An 18988-nucleotide genomic window follows, 5' to 3' on the forward strand; every position below is an offset into this window, starting at 1 on the left:
TGACACAACTAAAAAAGATATAGAAAGATAGAACTATTTCTAACACTACCCAATATAAACTAGTGAATATCTTTGTTTTCTCAATTGTTCTCTATGGTACAGAATCATGGACACTTAGTAAGAGAGACAAAAAGACACTTGACAGCTTTGAAATGTGGTGCTGGAGAAGGATGTTGAATATCTCATGGTTGGATAAAAGAACCAATGTCAGTATTCTCAATCAGTTAAACATCAAAAAGAGATTGAGTGACACAGTCAGTATTTTGGTCATATATCATGGCGAGATGGTGATAACATCGAAAGGAAATAATGCAAGGAAAAGTAGGAGAAAATGCAGGAAAGGAAGATCAAGAACAAGATGGATAGATCAAATCCAAAGGACCTCAAGACTTTCCTTGGAAGAAGCAACTGCCATGTCAAGCGATAGAAGTACATGGAGAAACACCGTAGCCAAGGTCATGAGTCCATAGGCACGAGGAGATCGTTATATGTAATGGTGCTGTAGCATTAAATCAACATGAAGATTCACTTACCATAGGTACTCCACACCTATTTGCACCACACTAAAAGAGCAGTGTTTCTATAGCTGTAACAGATAGTTGGATACATTTGTGGATCCATGCTCATTGCCATACACATTACTCCAGGGGTCCCACTAGCTAATATTCATAAATTTATATACAGAAATTTGGTGCCATATTCAAATGAAGGTTACAAAATTATTAGAAGAGCCACTGGATCATTTACTCATTGGTCTCACTGGTGATTTCCATATTCAACTGAATTCTGAAGATGAAAAAGAACTGTGTCATCTTTAACTTGGACATAACATCAGATATTCAATATTACATGTAATGGAACTACTATTGATGGTGTATTTAGTCACGGATTCAATTTCGTTCAGAGTAAAAATTATATACCCCATTTCAATCATCACAGACCAATAATTTCTGTAGCTGATGATCTGATCTTCCTTTTCAGTCGTTTCTGACCGTAGGCGACTTTGTAGGCATTGCCCAACTATTGCTGGTGAGATTTTTACAGAGTAGTTCACCATTGCTTTCCACAATCCCCCAATTTTATATGGGCTTGGGACCGGCATACTCGAGTTTCCAGGTGAAAAAACTCCTATCTCCATATGAGACCGGCTAACTCACCTTTAGTCGAAAGAGACCAGATAAATGTTCCTCACATCACTGATGGGAATTGAACCCAGGTCTTCCTGACCAAAGGGCTTCGTCTATACTGACGGAGCTGATGAATAATGAATAAATAAATTTTTTTTAAAAATAGTAAATGATTATTACATCACATATGATTCTTTTTCTTCTACTATATACATGTTAAAGTTATATTTACACTTTTCAATCATACTGGTTATGGTAAGCACATTTTTAGCTGCTGTAATGACACAACAATCAACTTCGAAAATTTGTAAATATGCTGCAGGTATTATGCACCTGGTACTTTTTTTTTTGCTTGCAGAGTAGTAAATGAGTGATACAGGATGCCTGAGATGGTCATGGGTGCTTTGTCAGTGTTAATCACAAAGCATGTCATATCTCTTAAGAAGAGATATGACATACTTTGTGATTAAGTGTTGGCTTTTGGACGAGTCTTTGGACTCCACTCCATGGTGATCACTTCCTCATTTTAAATTCACTATAATTATTCTTGAATAGTAATGATAATATGTCTGGTATTCATTTCCTCTTCTGCTGTTAAGTTCTCAACAAAAATCTGCTTTTATATTTTCTTTACATAGAATGCCTTTTCTGACTCAGAAAATTCTTCTTCGTTAGTGAGACCTTCTGGGGGATCACAAGCACAAATAAGTCTCATTTTTAAGTCCTCATTTTGAAATTTACACATATAATAGTGGAGACGGCCTGTAATTCAAGCAGTTTATCTTTGCTTTTGTGTTGAAGGCTATAACTATTCCTTCCTCTGATCACTACTGGCTGAATATAATATCTTACAGTTATTATTAAGCATTAATTTACATTAATATATATTCTAGTTTAAATCAATTATATATTTTTTTACTTGCCTGGACCAATTCCCACAACTGTTTTTGTACCTGCCACTACTTGTGTATGTCCAGCATCAGAAATCAAACTTGTTGTTAGACCTATACTTTTGGCATGAACTGCTAATTCTAATCTAAAATACAATTTAAAAAAAAATAAAAAAATGAGAGAGAGAGCGCATTAAATGCATTATACACATAGGGAAAAAACTATGCCGATATCTAACATACCTGCATAACTTGAAAAGGATGCAGATATCTTTGCATCCCTTATAAGATTACTTCATCCCCAGCGACCAGATCTGAGCACAGAAATCCAGATATTGTCTGATAAGAGATTTATACAATGGACCAATACACTTTTATTTCTAGTGGTTAATGTCCTCCTCAATATTGCAGCAATTCTCTGACTTATCGTCAAAACCTTTGAAATATATCCTCTAAACTTCAAATGTCTATCTGCAATCACCCTAAGATCCTTGCCTCCTCTACTTGTTCCAGTATTACTCCACCAAATAAGTATGATGCATCCAATCTGCAGATCCTAAATTTTAAAACCTTACATTTAAATGCATCAAACTAACATCCTCGTTGATTTGCCCATCTTTCCAGCTTATTCAAATCATCTTGAAGAGCCAAAATATCAGGACTAGTACTAATAACTTTCCCAAACTTCACATTACCTGAAAACAGCTGAACATCTCCCTGTGGTTCTGTGACAATATCATTGACAAAAAGAGTAAATAGTAATGGTCCCAGTACTGAAACTTGTGGAATACCACTTGTAACTTTTCTACTCCCCCTTATACTGTTGCCCCATATACAAATCTCTGATATCTATCAAAAATCCAATCACCAATCTGATCTAATCCATATATGTTAAAATTGTTAAATTTTTTTTAAATTTTTTACATAACCTGGAAATCCTGCACTGTAGGTCAAACATGAAGCTTTTTTTTTTTTTTCAAGCCACCACAGGCCTCCAAATAAGCAGGGTGGTGTTATCACACTGCTCTTGTGTTTAGGTGGGTGATGAAATTCATCTCCCACCTAAACATAATCAAACATCTGTGCCCATAGTGGGATTTTGCAACCTGTTAGTTAGAGAGCAGATACATTACAATATAGCTTGTTATACATGTAATTCCTTTTGTTGTGTCTGCGATAGCACTTATCCAGGTGGAAAACATATTTGTGAGCAGACTCCATGATATCATGTTAGCAAATAAGTAATGGCTGTTTTTATTCTTTGCTAATATGATGTCATGGAGTCTGCTCACAAAGATGTGTTCCAACTGGATAAGTGCTATCGCAGACACAACAAAAGGAATTACATGTATAACAAGCTATATGGTAATGTATCTGCTCTCTAACTAACAGGTTGCGGGTTCGAATCCCACTATGGGCACAGATTATTTTCAAATTTTTATCAAAGTTTATTTCCTTCTATTTCAATTCAATTATATAGACTATTATGCCTATCACTCACTATTTTGTTTTCAATAATGCAAATTCAGCATCGTAATAAGAAACATCTGTCAAAGTTGTATACATTTGATATTAAATTTTTATATATTTGATCAAATTCTTCATTCTTCTTGATTCCAAGCTCAAATGCCTAAACATCTGCTCCCCACCCAATGTGCATATGTGGTCATAGTGTCAGAAGAGCTGATAATAAGTGAGATAACATCTCTCCCACCAGCTGGAGAGAGTGACCACGTGGTTTTGACTTGGAAGATGAATAGGCATGCAGGAGTATCAAAGAAAAGGGAATGTATGTGGAATTATAAGGCAGGTGATTATAATAGTCTTAGGTATCAACTAGGGGCAGTTCCATGGAGGACAGAATTGGAAGGCCAGGATATCATTAGTGCTTGGGAAATTGTGAAGGAATATTTGTTAGCAACAATAGTAAGCTGTATTCCACAAGTGAAGAAGCAACACAATTTGGTGTGAAGTGGATGATAAACAATATCAAACAGGAACTGCAGTTGAAAAAGAGATTATGGAAGAGATAAGGAGAGGGGCAGAGGGCAGATGCACGAAGAATATAAGATGCAGGCCAGGAGAGTGACCAGTATGGTGAGGAAGGCAAAACTGGAATATGAGAAGAGATTGAAACTAAGATCCAAAGAAAATCCTAGGGAAGTTTTTTGCTATGTGGCCAGTAGGAGGAGAAATGATTGTGGAAGAATGACGATGCAGAATAAAAATGGGAATAGAGTGAATAATGCAGAGGACATAGTGGGGTTGTTCAATGAGCATTTTATTGGAGTATTTCATCCTGGAGAAGAAGGTTTTAATACTAGAGGGATAGGGCAGATTCAGGGTTTAGATGTGCAAGGAGAGTGTGTTCCAAATACTGAGTACTCTGGATATCAGTAAAGCTGTGGGATTGGATGGTATTTCACGAGTTTTGAGAGAATGTGCTAAAGAACTGACAGCTCCGGTGGCCTGGCTCTTCAATAAAAGTCTGGCTGCGGGAATAGTACCCAAGGAATGGAAGGAAGGTAAGATAGTGCCGCTGCACAAGGGCAGTAGCAGACTGGAAGTGTCTAATTATAGGCCAGTTTGGGTGTCATCAGTAGTTGTTAAGGTCTTGGAGAAATTAGTGAGGGACTATATACAGTGTTGAGCAGATGAGGGAAATGTTATCTGTGAGAAAAAACATGGATTTGTTAAGGGGCGCTCTTGCTTTAGCAACATGATTGCCTTTTATAATAAAGTGACAAGAGCAGTTGATGAGGGGAAAGGCATACACTGCATTTTTTTTTGGATTTTGCAAAGGCGTTTCACAGGGTGCCACACAATAAGCTGATATTTAAGTTGCAGCACATGGGTTTAAATGTCAGGTTAGTCAATTGGATTCAGGATTGGCTGTCTGATAGGTATCAGAGAGTTGTGTATGGTGGGGCAATATCAAGGAAGCAGAAGGTTACAAGTGGGGTTACACAGGGCTCAGTACTGGAACCTGCATTATTCAACCTTTATATAAATGACATTGTCAATGGATTGCAAGGGGATATTCAGTTGTTTGCAGATGATGTGAAGCTTGGAAGGCTTATCAGTAATAGTGCAGATGTGGCAGCCCTGCAAGAGGATTTGAATAAACTAGACAGATGGGAAAATGAATGGGGGATGTCGGTTTAATGCAGAAAAATGTAAAGTCTTGAAGTTTGGGATCCATAGATGGGAGGATGCATACTCGATTGGAGGAGTTATACTGGAAGAAGTATGGGAGGCAAGAGATCTCGGGGTGATGACTGATAGAAAAATGAAATTCAGGGAGCATATTGCAAAGGTGGTGAAGGTAACACAGAGGATTGCTGCAATGCTGAGAAGGACGCTGACCTGCAGAGATAAAAGAGTTCTTATTCCATTGTATACAGGGCTGCATTTATACTTTTGGAGGCCCAAGGTGAGGCCCTCAAAAATAAGCATTTTTTTAGTTTATTGAAAATAAAAGTCAACATTTCCATAATAACTCATTTTAATAACACAATAGAACATTGGTATACATATATTTGCATTTTAAAAAAGTATAAAAATAAATCAGTTCAAATGTAAATAAAAAAATTAATAACTAGAAGTTTTTTTTTTCTGGCTTTGGTTTTAGCAAATATATCTATAAATGTCATCATAATTGATCGAGTCCATTACATCTGATTCAATGCATAATAACGACAGGTCACTTATTTTTTTTTTTGGTGCAAGTTGCTTCTTAAATAATTTTTTATTCATTTCCACACTGAAAATGAGCATTCAGCACTTGCATTTGAAATAGGCATCGTCAAAAATATTTTTAAAATTGTTTCTATGTTTGGAAAAGCAGACCTTAACCCATCGTTTATAAATTTGTACATATTTTTAATTGAAGAATTTTCTTCCTTTATCTTTATTAAAAATTGCTTAACTTCATCAGTAAATTTTTCTGGATCAATATTAGTCCTATAAGTTTGTAAAATGTTATCAATACTAGTCTTGTACTTGTCTTGATCTATATATTCCTTCAAAAAAATTTCAAATTTATCTAATATTGTCGAAATAGCTTTTTGTTCTTTCATTAATTTCCAAAATCAGCTTATCGCAAATGACATTAAAAGTGTTCACAGCGAAATTTTTTTTCCCATGTAATATAATCTCATTGTTAGATTGTGAAACTTCGTCACTCATTTTTTTTCGTTTTTTAACTCTTTCCTTTTCATCTTTAAATTTTGTTTCATCTGTTAATAAATTCGCTTCTTCATTTACAGCAGCAAAACTTCATTTACAGCTATTTCTTATATCTAAAATAAAACCAACTAAAGAGGGTAACAAATTATTAGCTAAAAACAAGTCTATATCGGGATCGTGTAGAAATTTACTAGTAGCATTTATTCGTTATAAAATTTTGTCCCACATAACTGTTAAAATTGCTGTTTCTGGTTTGTCAAAACGTTCAGCCAATGATGAGCTCTCTAATTTAGAAATAGGTTTTACATGAGGAGAAATAGATAGTTCAAGTAATGCGCCTATAATTTGTTTATATCCACGTTTCAAAGCCAATATAGCGTCAGCTTTTGTGGACCACCTCATTCCACTTAGTCTTTTAACTGTTAAAGATTTTTTTCTATATGTTTAAGGAGTATACCCCATATTCTTGTTGACGATGAAAAGTAATTATATACATTTTGAATAAAACAAAAAATATTGCACTGCTTCCGGACAAGATTCCGCGGCATAGTTGCCAATTAAATTTAAGGAATGATAGAGCAAGGTATATAATGTGCGGAGGGACTACGTTTTTTCAGCCTAGCTTGTAAACCTGTATAGATACCTTTCATATTGGCAGCGTTATCATAGTTTTGCCCTCTGCACATTTTTATATCCATAGATAATTCTCCTAATTTTTTAATACTACCTCTTCTAAATATAAGGAATTATGTTGTATAATTCTGTTGAACCCGATAAATGTTTATCTAATGTCAGAATTTGCAGCAACATACCTAAATATCATAGCTAGTTGGTCATTATGGGCAATGTCAGGCGCTGAATCAAGTATTATTGCAAAATAAGCAGCTTCCTTAATTTCTGATATTAATGTTTCTCGTTTTTTTTAGCTATTAACGCTATGAATTCATCACAAGTATGGTAAGAAAGATAATTTGATCTGCCAGAACCACAGTTGGCATACATTTTCATGTGATGTTTTAAAAAATCAAATTCACTTAAATAATGTAAACACGATAAATAATTTCCGCAAGAATCAAAAAAATATCATTTGTATTTCCTCCAAATGCTAACCCTAGTTTACTCAGTAACTTAATGGTAGCTATTATTCTTTTTAAAACCTCTCTCCAATAATTTTCTTCAGATTGTATTTGTTTGATCAATTCAGAATCAATTGGACTATTTACAGAACTTGATTTTCTTTTGTGATATGTGCACATCGCTTGTATATGCTCAGTAGAATGCTCATGATCACATAAGGCTCCTGTTATATTTCCCCAGTCATTAAAACCCTTCATTAAGCTATTATTTTGACTTAGAAAACAATTTACAAACAAAGCAGTAAATTGCTTTGCTGGTTTCTGAAAAAATTAGCCACTCTCGTTTCTCCTTTGTTCCATTCACCTTTTTACAGTACAAATGTGATATATTTACATTTCTGATATATATTCTATTGCGTTCTGTGTATTTGTTTTTTAAATTTTCGATTTTACCAACATTCTGGGGCATATTTATTAAAATATGCTCGATAAACTGTTCATTAATAGTAAGTGGCCACACTGCTATATCGGTAGGATAAGAGACAGCTTGCTTGCTGGTAAGTACTGACTCCGAGTGAAAATTTTCTTCAGAATCCTCTTGATTTGTTTCATTTACCTCTTTCCTCTCCTTCTATGTTTTCCACATCATTTTGATGTTCTTCATTTTCACTTTCATCTCCTCCTGATAATGGTACCAATGTTTCGTTTTCATTCCGAGAACTGTGAAGTACAACGTCAGTTCTATGAAATTCTTCATTTTCAGAACGCAAGAAAGACAAAATTGCCCCTTTTGTCTATTTAGCTGTTTTTCATTTTCTCTAAGTCGTTTTCTTTTACTAACTACGGATTCAAATTTTCTTGGCATCACATTATGTGTATTAATCTATCAAAAGCGAAATAAATATTTATTAAATCCAAAATAAACATATAAATAAAATAAACAATTATGTTAAAAGCTTAAAAAATACAAAAATAGAAACAGTAGTATCTTGGTTTTGTTAAAATAAACGAGTAACAGTAAAATAATAATAATAAATAAATAAATAATAAATTCTTACCGACTGCGACAACTACCTTTAACCATATAATTAGGTATGTATACTTATATACAGTATACTGCTTTACAAGTACTAGCCAAATAACGGTAACTAAACTATCAGTTTAATTACCATTTTTTTTGGAATTTCCTTTACTGTTCTACGATATTTGGCTCTTTTTCATGCACAATTTATTTATTGTGTCTCTTCCCAAAAATATAAACGAATTTCACATGTATACAATAAATATTAATATTAAAAAAACTTGGTAATATTAAACTAGCAACCTTGTAAGTCATTTTATATAAATAAATGACTAACTTATATCGATGGAATATAAATAATTATGCAACTTCTAAGATACTTTATATTTATTATTAAATTTTCTAAATAGTTTAAAATCTTTTAATGTAATTCTAAATATATATATTATTTACACTTTTAAATATTCCATGTAATTGATTCATAATTAATTTAAAGAAAGATGTAATTAAAATCTTTCTGTGAAAGATTTCGATTGCAGTGTTGATTATTGACTTTGAGAACGTTGATTTTATTTGACAAGCTTCGTTGACAAGCATCACAGTTGCTACAAAAATTCTGAATACCAAAAAAATATTAAAAGGTATGGTAATAATTTGGTATAAGGATAAAAGTTTTTTTTTTTTTTTTAAGAATTTAAATGCAATCAAATTAAGCTTGCTAATCAAGGTAAAAATTGGAACTTCAAGAACTGTAAAGTTCAGATATATTCTCACTAAAAATAAAAAATTTTAATTTATGGTAATAAAAATTATTGCAAAAATCATCATATTTATGGAATTACAACATTTATTTATTACAAGATTTATTCAACTCCAGCTTTGATTTTTTTAAGTTGCAGTAATAAGCATAATAATTCCAGTTTTAGTTAAAACGTAGAGGCAATAAATAGTAACGATAACTTGCTATGCTCGCTAACATCCACTTTTTTACTCGACATTTTACCCTAAAACGACTAGAATCTTGGTGCACAAAAAATTAACTGAAAAATCAATTTAATTTATAAATAATAAATTAAATTGATTGAAAAAAAAACTTGAAATTCAAATGCTCTATTTATGTGATATTGTTGGCACGTATATCCTAGTTTCGAATCTGCCATTTTGTTATAACGTACTCTTATTAATAAAATCTATTAATTGCTAATTGATCACTAATCCAAATGTAGAGAAATTTATATCTATACTGCGCCACCCTATATTTAGATTAGTCTATATAAAATAGTAGAATCAATCTTCAATTAAATTGGCAGTCTCCTTACTCATTCAGGCCGAATTTAATATTTTTCACTTGAGGCTCCCGCTAGATTCGAATTATTTATGAACGGTGCAATAAAAAAGAATCAGGCAAACACAATATTGAAATTAATAAAACAAAACATTTAATATAAGGTTATATGACAAATACATGAATTCCACTTCTAAAATAAGACATTACAATTAAGTTAGTACATCAGGTCAAATCATTCATATTAATTCAGTCTTCAAAATCTTCACATACAAGTCTCACAATTTTCTCTATTACAAGATTCCTTACTCAGATTAATACAACAGAATTTCTAGTTTAATTAGTTTGCTCATATTTCTCAGTTATACTCCACACTTAACTCTCAGCTGGCACTTATCATATCATTAAACACGGCAGATATTATTTCAAGGCAAATTATTTTTAACTTCTAACTTCGGTGATATGCCACAGTAAATGTTAGAATGAGCAAAATGGAACTATCACTCAAGTCTTCATACACAGAAATAAATAAAATATGACTGTCCTTACCGGAATTAATCTTCAGCACGTCAGATTTAATGTGAGCACATCTTCAAATTATATTTATTACACCTATGGAACACATTTAAAAAAAGAATTCTTCAAGGTCATAACTAGATTATTATTCACTTCGTCATAGCACACTTTTAAATACTACTCTCTTGAATTCCTGCCCTTCAGTCCTTTTTATTTACTTTCACCCCCTTGCTTATATCCTTCCTTCTTCCCGCTTCAAAAAACTCTCTCTTCTTTACTCTTATATTACCACTCATATATTTTTCTTCTCTCCTCGTTATCGAAGCTCACGGTCTACCCACGCACGTTCCATTTTATTTCTCTCTCCATGGCAACGAACAAAACATAAACATTCGCGTTAATGTTACATAAGGCTATACTTTTACACTGAGTAATGAAAAACATTAATAAAAATATTACAGTTACTTAATTTTCTCTTTCATTTCATTTACAATTAACAATAATAAAATATATGTTACAGTATATATATATAAGGTATATTAAATTATATACATATAATTTCTCATAATATTATTGAAGGAATAAAGTAAATAAGATAAATGATATTTATTACTGAGTCCTTCCAATAGTAAAATATACATTAAAATTATTTAATCAAATAATAGCTGATGAAATTCAGGAATAATACATGAAAAATAATTCTTAAGCAAGGGATTAACAAGTAATTTTTTAAATAAGTCATGCTTAATATATGATAGGTTATGTTAAATGTGAATGAAGGACAAAATATACATAATAATTTCATTCACAGTTTAACAATATAGAAACTGCTCTTACCCAACTAATTAATACAAATGGCAGCGGCACACAAAAAAACCTCTGTTGTCTCTGGAACGTGTTTCAAAACGATGGCAAAAATTTTTTTAACTCAAAAACGTATTTACTCTGTTTACAATTTCCACTTATTAAACTTCTAGTATACTTGCAAAGAGGTTAGCTAACTCTCTATTAAGTTACTTTTACAAACTACATATCAACTTCAAATATGCCAATAGATTTTCTTAATGACTTCTTATTACTGTTAATCTAAATCTTAATTGTCCAACTAAAACACATTATAAGAGGAATTGTACAAAGGTATATAAGTTACAAAAGCTCTGTATCTCACATTCAGTCAAAGGTCTTGCACAAAAAGTTCTAAGGTAATTCTCTCATCTCAGATCTTGAGCTTCCTTCAGGACATCTGGCTTCAGAAATATCTCATTTGGAAAATAGCGGACTGAACTGTGCCTTGCGATACTCATATAGAGCTCCGGCAAAAAGTTATTCTCCCACGGTGAAAAGAAAAACTTCCGAGCAAAGGTGCTTCGGGTAAATTGTCTCGCCTTTTTTCCTCTGCTTGGGCTCGCCAAAAATGCCTGGACGACTACCTCCTTTTTTCTGCCACCTCCAATAACTCGAATTGCCGCCAACTGTCAACTGCGATCCTCTCTGGCCTGGAAGCTTTTCTCTGGCGATTGGAACATCTCCTTTCGGCAACTCGAAGCCTTCTCTTAAGACTGGAACCGGGAAGCACCTCTCTAGCAACATCTGGAAACGGGAAGCCCTATATGCTTAGCTCTGTCCCCTTTTATTATGCCTTCTCTGAGACCTTGCACAAAGTTTGTAACCCACGAAGAATTCGGCATGCTTCTTTCATCTTAAGTTTCAAGTTCAGCCCGCTCTTTGTTCTCTTCTGTGTCTTCTTTTGATTGTAAGTTGCCGACCATCGGAAAGTTGTTTGAACCTTTCTGACTGACTTCGGAGGTGTTTACATGTAGAGCTTGTAAGCTTTTCTCATACACACAAATAATAAACAACTTTTCTAATGCCACCACGTAGATCTATTACATTGCCTTTGTTTTTAACACTCTAACATATTCTTATTAAAGAAATATATACAGTTAATTTCCAAAGGACTATTTACAAAAATATCTAATACAAAATATACAGAGACAAACAAGGTTATTTTTTTCAACATTCTTATGGGACTTGACCTAAGTAAAAAATCGATGTAATGTGCATTGGAATATTTAAGCTACAATCGAGTTTTTACAATATTGATAAGAACAATAGCCTAAAAGTCAGGTAGTCCAGCTAAATCCATCTGTGACAAAATGAAACTAGTTTATTTATTTAAAAACACAAAAATACAAATTTATTAAGTATATCTTTATAGAGTTCATAATTAAAAGAACTCTAATAATAATAATAGATTTCTACAGATGTGTCTCATCTTGTTTTGGTATTATCAAAATTATCAAGTTATTCTGAAGCATTATGAATTTTGCTATTTTATTATTATGCCACTAATATTTCTTCAAATGCGGCACTTTTTACAACAGAATGCTGATGAAATTTCATCAGCATTCTATCTGTTAAAATGCAATTACCCCCCCCACACCGCCGTTAACGGATTATTGTAGTTATTGCACTGTATTTCTTGGATTGACCCTTTTTTGCTGCACAATTTACTTATTGTATCTCTTCCCAAATAAAAACGAATTTCACATGTGCGAAAATAAATAATCAAAATGTTTGTTTGCCTTGGAAATATTATGTCAAATATTTATATTTTTTAAATAATATTTAAAATAAATATGACATTTTGCTTCCTTTCCTTGCAAAATAAAGTTACATGGGTTGCACATTTCAATTTTAGGAACTATTTTTTTATTATTTTTTTTTTATGAACAACAAATTGTGTTAAACTGCATTACTCGGGGTTTCCGATTGTGAGTAGTTTTAATTTATATCCAATGATATTTTATCAGAGATTCTATGCCTTTGTCTTTTGCTTAAAACTGCAACACTACAATTACTTTGGAAAAATAACGAATTCAAACAAAAAGAAAGTGCGCACGTCATCTAGCAGTATTTGTGTGTGGTGATAATAATTTTGGGAGGGGGGAGTTAACCATTAAAGGCGAATTAATTGTGTTATGAAAATTTTGGAAATAAAATTTCATTTTGACGCATGCACCTACACGTTTCAAAAGATAAACTGCAGGAAAAATATCGCTACTTCAAAACTGCTGCATAATATCAAAATTAGCTGAAAACATGTACATAACAGTTGACTTCATAAATGCCGTTTATTTTGATTTGTAGTGAGTGATTAGGGGGGAAATCAAGAATGTTGAAATGCAACAACCTACAGATTACGTTATAAAAAGTATGCATTACATGAATATAATTCAAGATTTACATATGATAACTAACCTTCGAACTAAGATTATGAATAAAATAGGAAACTCAATTTGGAACAGATGGAGGCTGTATTCATTTTTAGATTCGGATTTTCATGAATTTATGAAATAATTGTTTGACAAAAATAATTATCTTCAATCAAGTTCTTGGAGAATTTTAAAATGTACTGGCGATTAAAATAATTAGCAAAAAAATTGATAGTGACATTGATCTTCCAAAGTGAAGAAAGTATGAAAGGATTTCTTATTTTACGCTGGCATTAAAAACTATAATTATACGATAAAAACAAGCAGCAAAATGAATATAACCCATAGGTATTTAGTCTGATATAACTTAGATTCCGGTTACCGAGCAAACGGCAAGTAACTACGTTTCTTGCTATAGGCCACAGAACATAGCTACTACGTAGGTCAGGTAATGTAGTTAAGTGTTCTTTTCAGAGTGAAGGATTATCGCACCTTCTAATGAACATGATGGTCAAACTACACTTCTCTTCCATGTTCTTTCAGCAGGTGGACAAATTTTATCCAGGTTTGCTGGACGTGTATATATGTCCAGCAAAGAAATGGTATGCTTACATACATGAATTTTATGGAATACACAGTTCCTGTTAGTTTTATATTCTAAGGAAAGAACAATGTATTTCGAATGAAAGCAGGAAGCTTCACAAAATTTTCAGCGGCCTCTAGTTTTTATATTATGAATTTAATATTTAAAAATAAGTATTTTATTTTGCAATTATAACTATGCTGTTTTTTTTATTGTGCTTTGTGAGGAGTAAGGTTTTAAAATGAGGCTCCACATAGAGAGTGAGGCCCCATCTTTCGCCTCATGCACCTAATGGTAAATGCGGCCCTGATTGTATAAGATCCTAATCAGACCACACTTAGACTATTGTTCTCAAATTTGGTCCCCAGGATTTGAAGAGGATAAATTAACTGTGGAAAGGGTACAGAGGTGAATAACAAAGATGGTTTCAGACCTGTACAATGTCAGTTCAGAGGATCAACTGAGGGAATGTAGACTGCAGTTTGGTGGATAGAAGAAAGAGAGGTGATATGATCGAGACTTTTAAACTGTTGAGAGGCAGTTACAGGGTAGATGTTCTGGAGTTCTTTCGCTTGGTGGAACGGCAGGAAGGAGTGATGACAAGGGGCCATCCCTGGAAGTTAAGAAAGGAAGCTGTGAGCAAGAGGGTGAGGAGTGGTTTCTTTGAATGGAGGGTGGTTGAACCGTGGAATGCATTGCCTGAGAGAGCGGTTAGAGCAAGAACGGTCATTGAGTTCAAGGAGTGGTATGATAGTCTTTGTGTTTTCTAATAAGGACTTCCCACGATGAGTCTTTTGACTCCATGGAGGCCTGAATAATAATAATATTTTGATATGATTGTATGCACGCAATATTAAATGATGATTGAATTATAAAAATAACATCTATACCATAGGTGGAATAACAGAAAGACATGCACTCCTCATGGAGTTGGCCAAATACCAGAAATTATCAAATAAGATAATTTCAAGAAAATATCAAACTAGGGATAAATTACCCAAGCATCCTGATATTACACAAACTGCTATAAATTCCTTAGAATCTAATGTGAGCAAATCAATAATATGAGGAGTCAGATAACTGACACATGAACAAAAGTAATGAAAGGATATTTAGTAAATTTATGCACAGTCATGAAATGTACTTAGAAATTAGTTTATTTTCTATGAAGAAAATACTGTCCTCATAATCATCATCAATTTACTGATATGTACCATCAAGGGATGTTCAGACTATTATGATGGTGCTATGTGATTAAGTTTACTTTATATCAATCTCTTATCAACAATTTTACTCCAAATTTTTTTCACCAGAGGTCAGGCCAACAATTGTTGCAGAGGTTGGTCAGTATCTTTAACAAACCAGTTTGATTGTAGTGTAGCTTGTTTTCTGTGTATAGTTGTATGCTCCAGAAGATGACCTTGACATAAAAGTCGAAACGTCGAATGCAGATTTTAGTTATATTAAACTAAAGTTTTTATTCAAACATGGTAGTTGTCTTCATAATTTTCAAAATGAATTTTACCAGAAATTATTAAATAAGATAATTTCAAGAAAATATCAAACTAGGGATAAATTGCCCAAGCATCCTGATATTACACAAACTGCTATAAATTCCTTAGAATCTAATGTGAGCAAATCAATAATATGAGGAGTCAGATAACTGACACATGAACAAAAGTAATGAAAGGATATTTAGTAAATTTATGCACAGTCATGAAATGTACTTAGAAATTAGTTTATTTTCTATGAAGAAAATACTGTCCTCATAATCATCATCAATTTACTGATATGTACCATCAAGGGATGTTCAGACTATTATGATGGTGCTATGTGATTAAGTTTACTTTATATCAATCTCTTATCAACAATTTTACTCCAAATTTTTTTCACCAGAGGTCAGGCCAACAATTGTTGCAGAGGTTGGTCAGCATCTTTAACAAACCAGTTTGATTGTAGTGTAGCTTGTTTTCTGTGTATAGTTGTATGCTCCAGAAGATGACCTTGACATAAAAGTCGAAACGTCGAATGCAGATTTTAGTTATATTAAACTAAAGTTTTTATTCAAACATGGTAGTTGTCTTCATAATTTTCAAAAATGAATTTTACTCCAAATTAGTCTGCTACTTGTCAGCACTCCAATATTGTCATATCTAATATTTTGTGCTTCAAGCACTTCTGACTAAATTAATCCACCCAGAACTTGGTCTTCCACTGTCTCTTCCTACCAACTTGGCAACAAACACCTGTCTTGCTAACTTTCCTCACTCAAGTAAGTGACCATACCATGTTAGATTACCTGTGCTCACACATTCTTCAATACAAATAATATAAGGTTCCTTTCTAATATCTTCATTTTTTCATATAATTCTGCCATTGATGGCATCAGTTCACTTCCCTAATTTTTATCAGACTCATATCTGTCATCTATAGTCTTTGAACAAGTGCTTTATTTCTAACCAAACTCTCAGATCCACAACTTAAAAACTAGTTTGAACTCTGTCTTGTATACTAATAGTTTAGTGTTTTGGCTAATTTCTCTCTTATTCCATATAAATTTATTCAACTGGCTCCCAACCACACCGACGTTGCATATTCTGTTGTCTATTTCCAAATTTAATTTGCCATTTTCACTAAAATCAGTGACTGCATAGTTAAAATATTTTACTTCTTTTAAAGTTTCCATATGGAGAATACAGCTGAGTTTTCTATGTTCCTGCCTAATTCTTAGCTTTGGTATTTTAATTGGTGATTTTGATGCCAATGCAAATGAATTTGTATTGGCATCAAAATTTGTTACAGCTGCTATTCAATTTAATTAGAGAATCCTGTAGACTTGCACTGAATATGTTTAGGATTACTACATCATCGGTATAAAGCAAAGTTCTAAGTTGGGCATTGTTACATCCTGAATGAAGAACTTTTAAAAGGAAACAATTCATTCAGGATTTAACAAGTCAGAAAAATCAGCTGAGAGAAAAAACCTGTACTCGAGCAGAAGAAATAAAGTACTAACTGTAAATAGAAATACCTCCTTTTAGTAGAATTGTAATACCATGTAAAGAACTTTGTGTATAAATTAGTATTATATGAATGCATCATGTATACAATGAATGTGTAAATTAGATGTAAACAATAGTCCAAAGGTCATGGGCGGGCCTGAGGCATTGGCAATCTTGGAAAGCGATGCACATTCATTTCCCGGAAGACACTGCTAGAGATCTCACGATGTGCTGAAATCTCGTCGGACGAAGAAAGTAGCAGGCAGGAAAAGATCGCAAAAAGTAAGAGGGCGCTATTGCAGCTAGTAACAAGGTGCTAAAAAGGGGGAAAGTGAAGGAAGAATAAAAAGGATTTGCACCCCTTTCTCAGGGCTTTTTTTGCCTATTTTGCTGGATGATGATTCGACTTCTCCCATGGACCGGAAGTTCTTGATGGTGTTTCTTGGCGATAGTATGATATCAGACGGTGCGCCTTTCTCTTCGATGTCTGAATTTCTGCCGGTACTAAAGTGTGAGATGTCGGCATATGCTGTCTTCGCTCCTTTGTTGAAAGTTCCGACGGAATAATATCACGGATGTATCCTATGAACCGGCAGTAGAAACAAGGATGGCCCGAAACAGATCGAGAATAGACGCGGGAACAATGCCAAGTGCAGAGCATAGCTTAAGCTGATGACCATAGTGACCCACCACGTGAATGCAGACTTACGGAAGTATCGAGAGGTAATTCAAAGAAAGAAGGACAGTTCAGACAGACCTGGAGATCCTGCCCCAAGAAATGGTAAAGTACAGATTTTGTTGTATAATTACCCAGTCAGTAAAGGGGAACGATCACTGTAGTGTAATTATCGAATAAGGACATTATTTAAGAACTTTAAGTGATTATTTAGCAGTGGCTAATGTCCATAAGACAAATTGTCTGGAATGATTATAGATGATTGTGACTAGTTTAATGTGCAAGACTAACATAATAGGTAGAATATTGATTAGAAGTGTATAATGTGTATATTATGTGTGTTTAATCTCTAACTTAAAAGAAGGATTTATTGTTCATGCATTAGAGTATTAATCAGTTGATACAGTTTGATTTAGCATGTTAGTGATCTAATTGAAAGTGAATTGGTCTAAGCGTATATGTCTTTAGATTCCAATAAATATGTTTTTTCTTCTATACCTGAGTTTTGCCTGTGATATGAATCAAAACTACCACTTATTAAACTGAACCATAGTGGGGGGGGGGGATTGAAAGGTATAACATGTTGTTATAGAGGTTATGACTGCAAACCAGAATTTACTTAGCCACAGTAAAGCGTTTAATTTATGAGTTTAAGCACTAAATTTATTCACCTATGTGCACCAAAAGTCTGGAAAAGTCTCCCTAAATAAGAGTCACCTCTATGCTAAGATATTGGCTGGTGCAGCTTTAAAAATAAATTTGTCAATATCTGAAGAGGAGACAGCCCCAGAAAGAAATTAGAGGATTCGTTTCTTTTAGTAAGGAATAACCTATAACAGTCAGGATAAGAACGTGAGAAAAATTAGGAATCGGCTAGAGATATAGAATTTGCTTTCCTTATAGAATGAACATGTAAGAAGTGATACAGATATTAGAGTCAGGGAAATTTTGTAAGTCTTGTAGTTATTGAAGAGAGGTAAATTCATAAAGAAAGTAAGTTATTTAGGAAAAGAGCAACCACATAACAAATGGTGCAGCAGCCGACAGGATGTGATTAGGTCCCGAAAAAAAATTAAGTAAATTGACCTATCACAGTGAGTTGGTCTTTGGTTCATATTAGGCAATCAGAGATTTGTTGGAAATAGTAGAAATTTTGAGAAAATAATCTTATATTTCAGTGTAAGCTCTAGTACAAGTATGTCTCTCCCAACTAGTTCTGAGATGAACGATTCTGAATTTTTTAGAACAATAAACCCAAACAGGTATTCCCACAGTTCTCTGGAGAAGAATCAGATGATGTGATAACATTCTTTGAATATACTGAGGAGCTGAAAAGATTGGTCGATGGAGTGACTTCCAACTACTTATTCTGCTATGCAGCAAGCTAGTGGGGAAGGCAAAAACATATT

The 18988-nt window shown here is 33.4% G+C and overlaps 1 protein-coding gene across 1 annotated transcript in view; it reads right to left on the reverse strand.

Moving 5' to 3' along the window:
* Nucleotides 1-18988, reverse strand: part of LOC150107082 (peptidyl-tRNA hydrolase 2, mitochondrial-like) — a 110463-nt gene that overhangs the window by 22852 nt on the left and 68623 nt on the right. Inside the window, exon 4 of the mRNA XM_090391620.1 lies at nt 2051-2163. Within this exon, the coding sequence (XP_090247746.1) occupies nt 2051-2163 (113 nt within the window). The remainder of the gene's footprint in view (nt 1-2050; nt 2164-18988) is intronic.

Source organism: Typopeltis vanoorti, chromosome 4 (genome assembly GCF_054136105.1).
Source record: "Typopeltis vanoorti isolate ZY-2024b chromosome 4, IOZ_Tvanoo_1.0, whole genome shotgun sequence".
Lineage (NCBI taxonomy): Eukaryota > Metazoa > Arthropoda > Arachnida > Uropygi > Thelyphonidae > Typopeltis > Typopeltis vanoorti.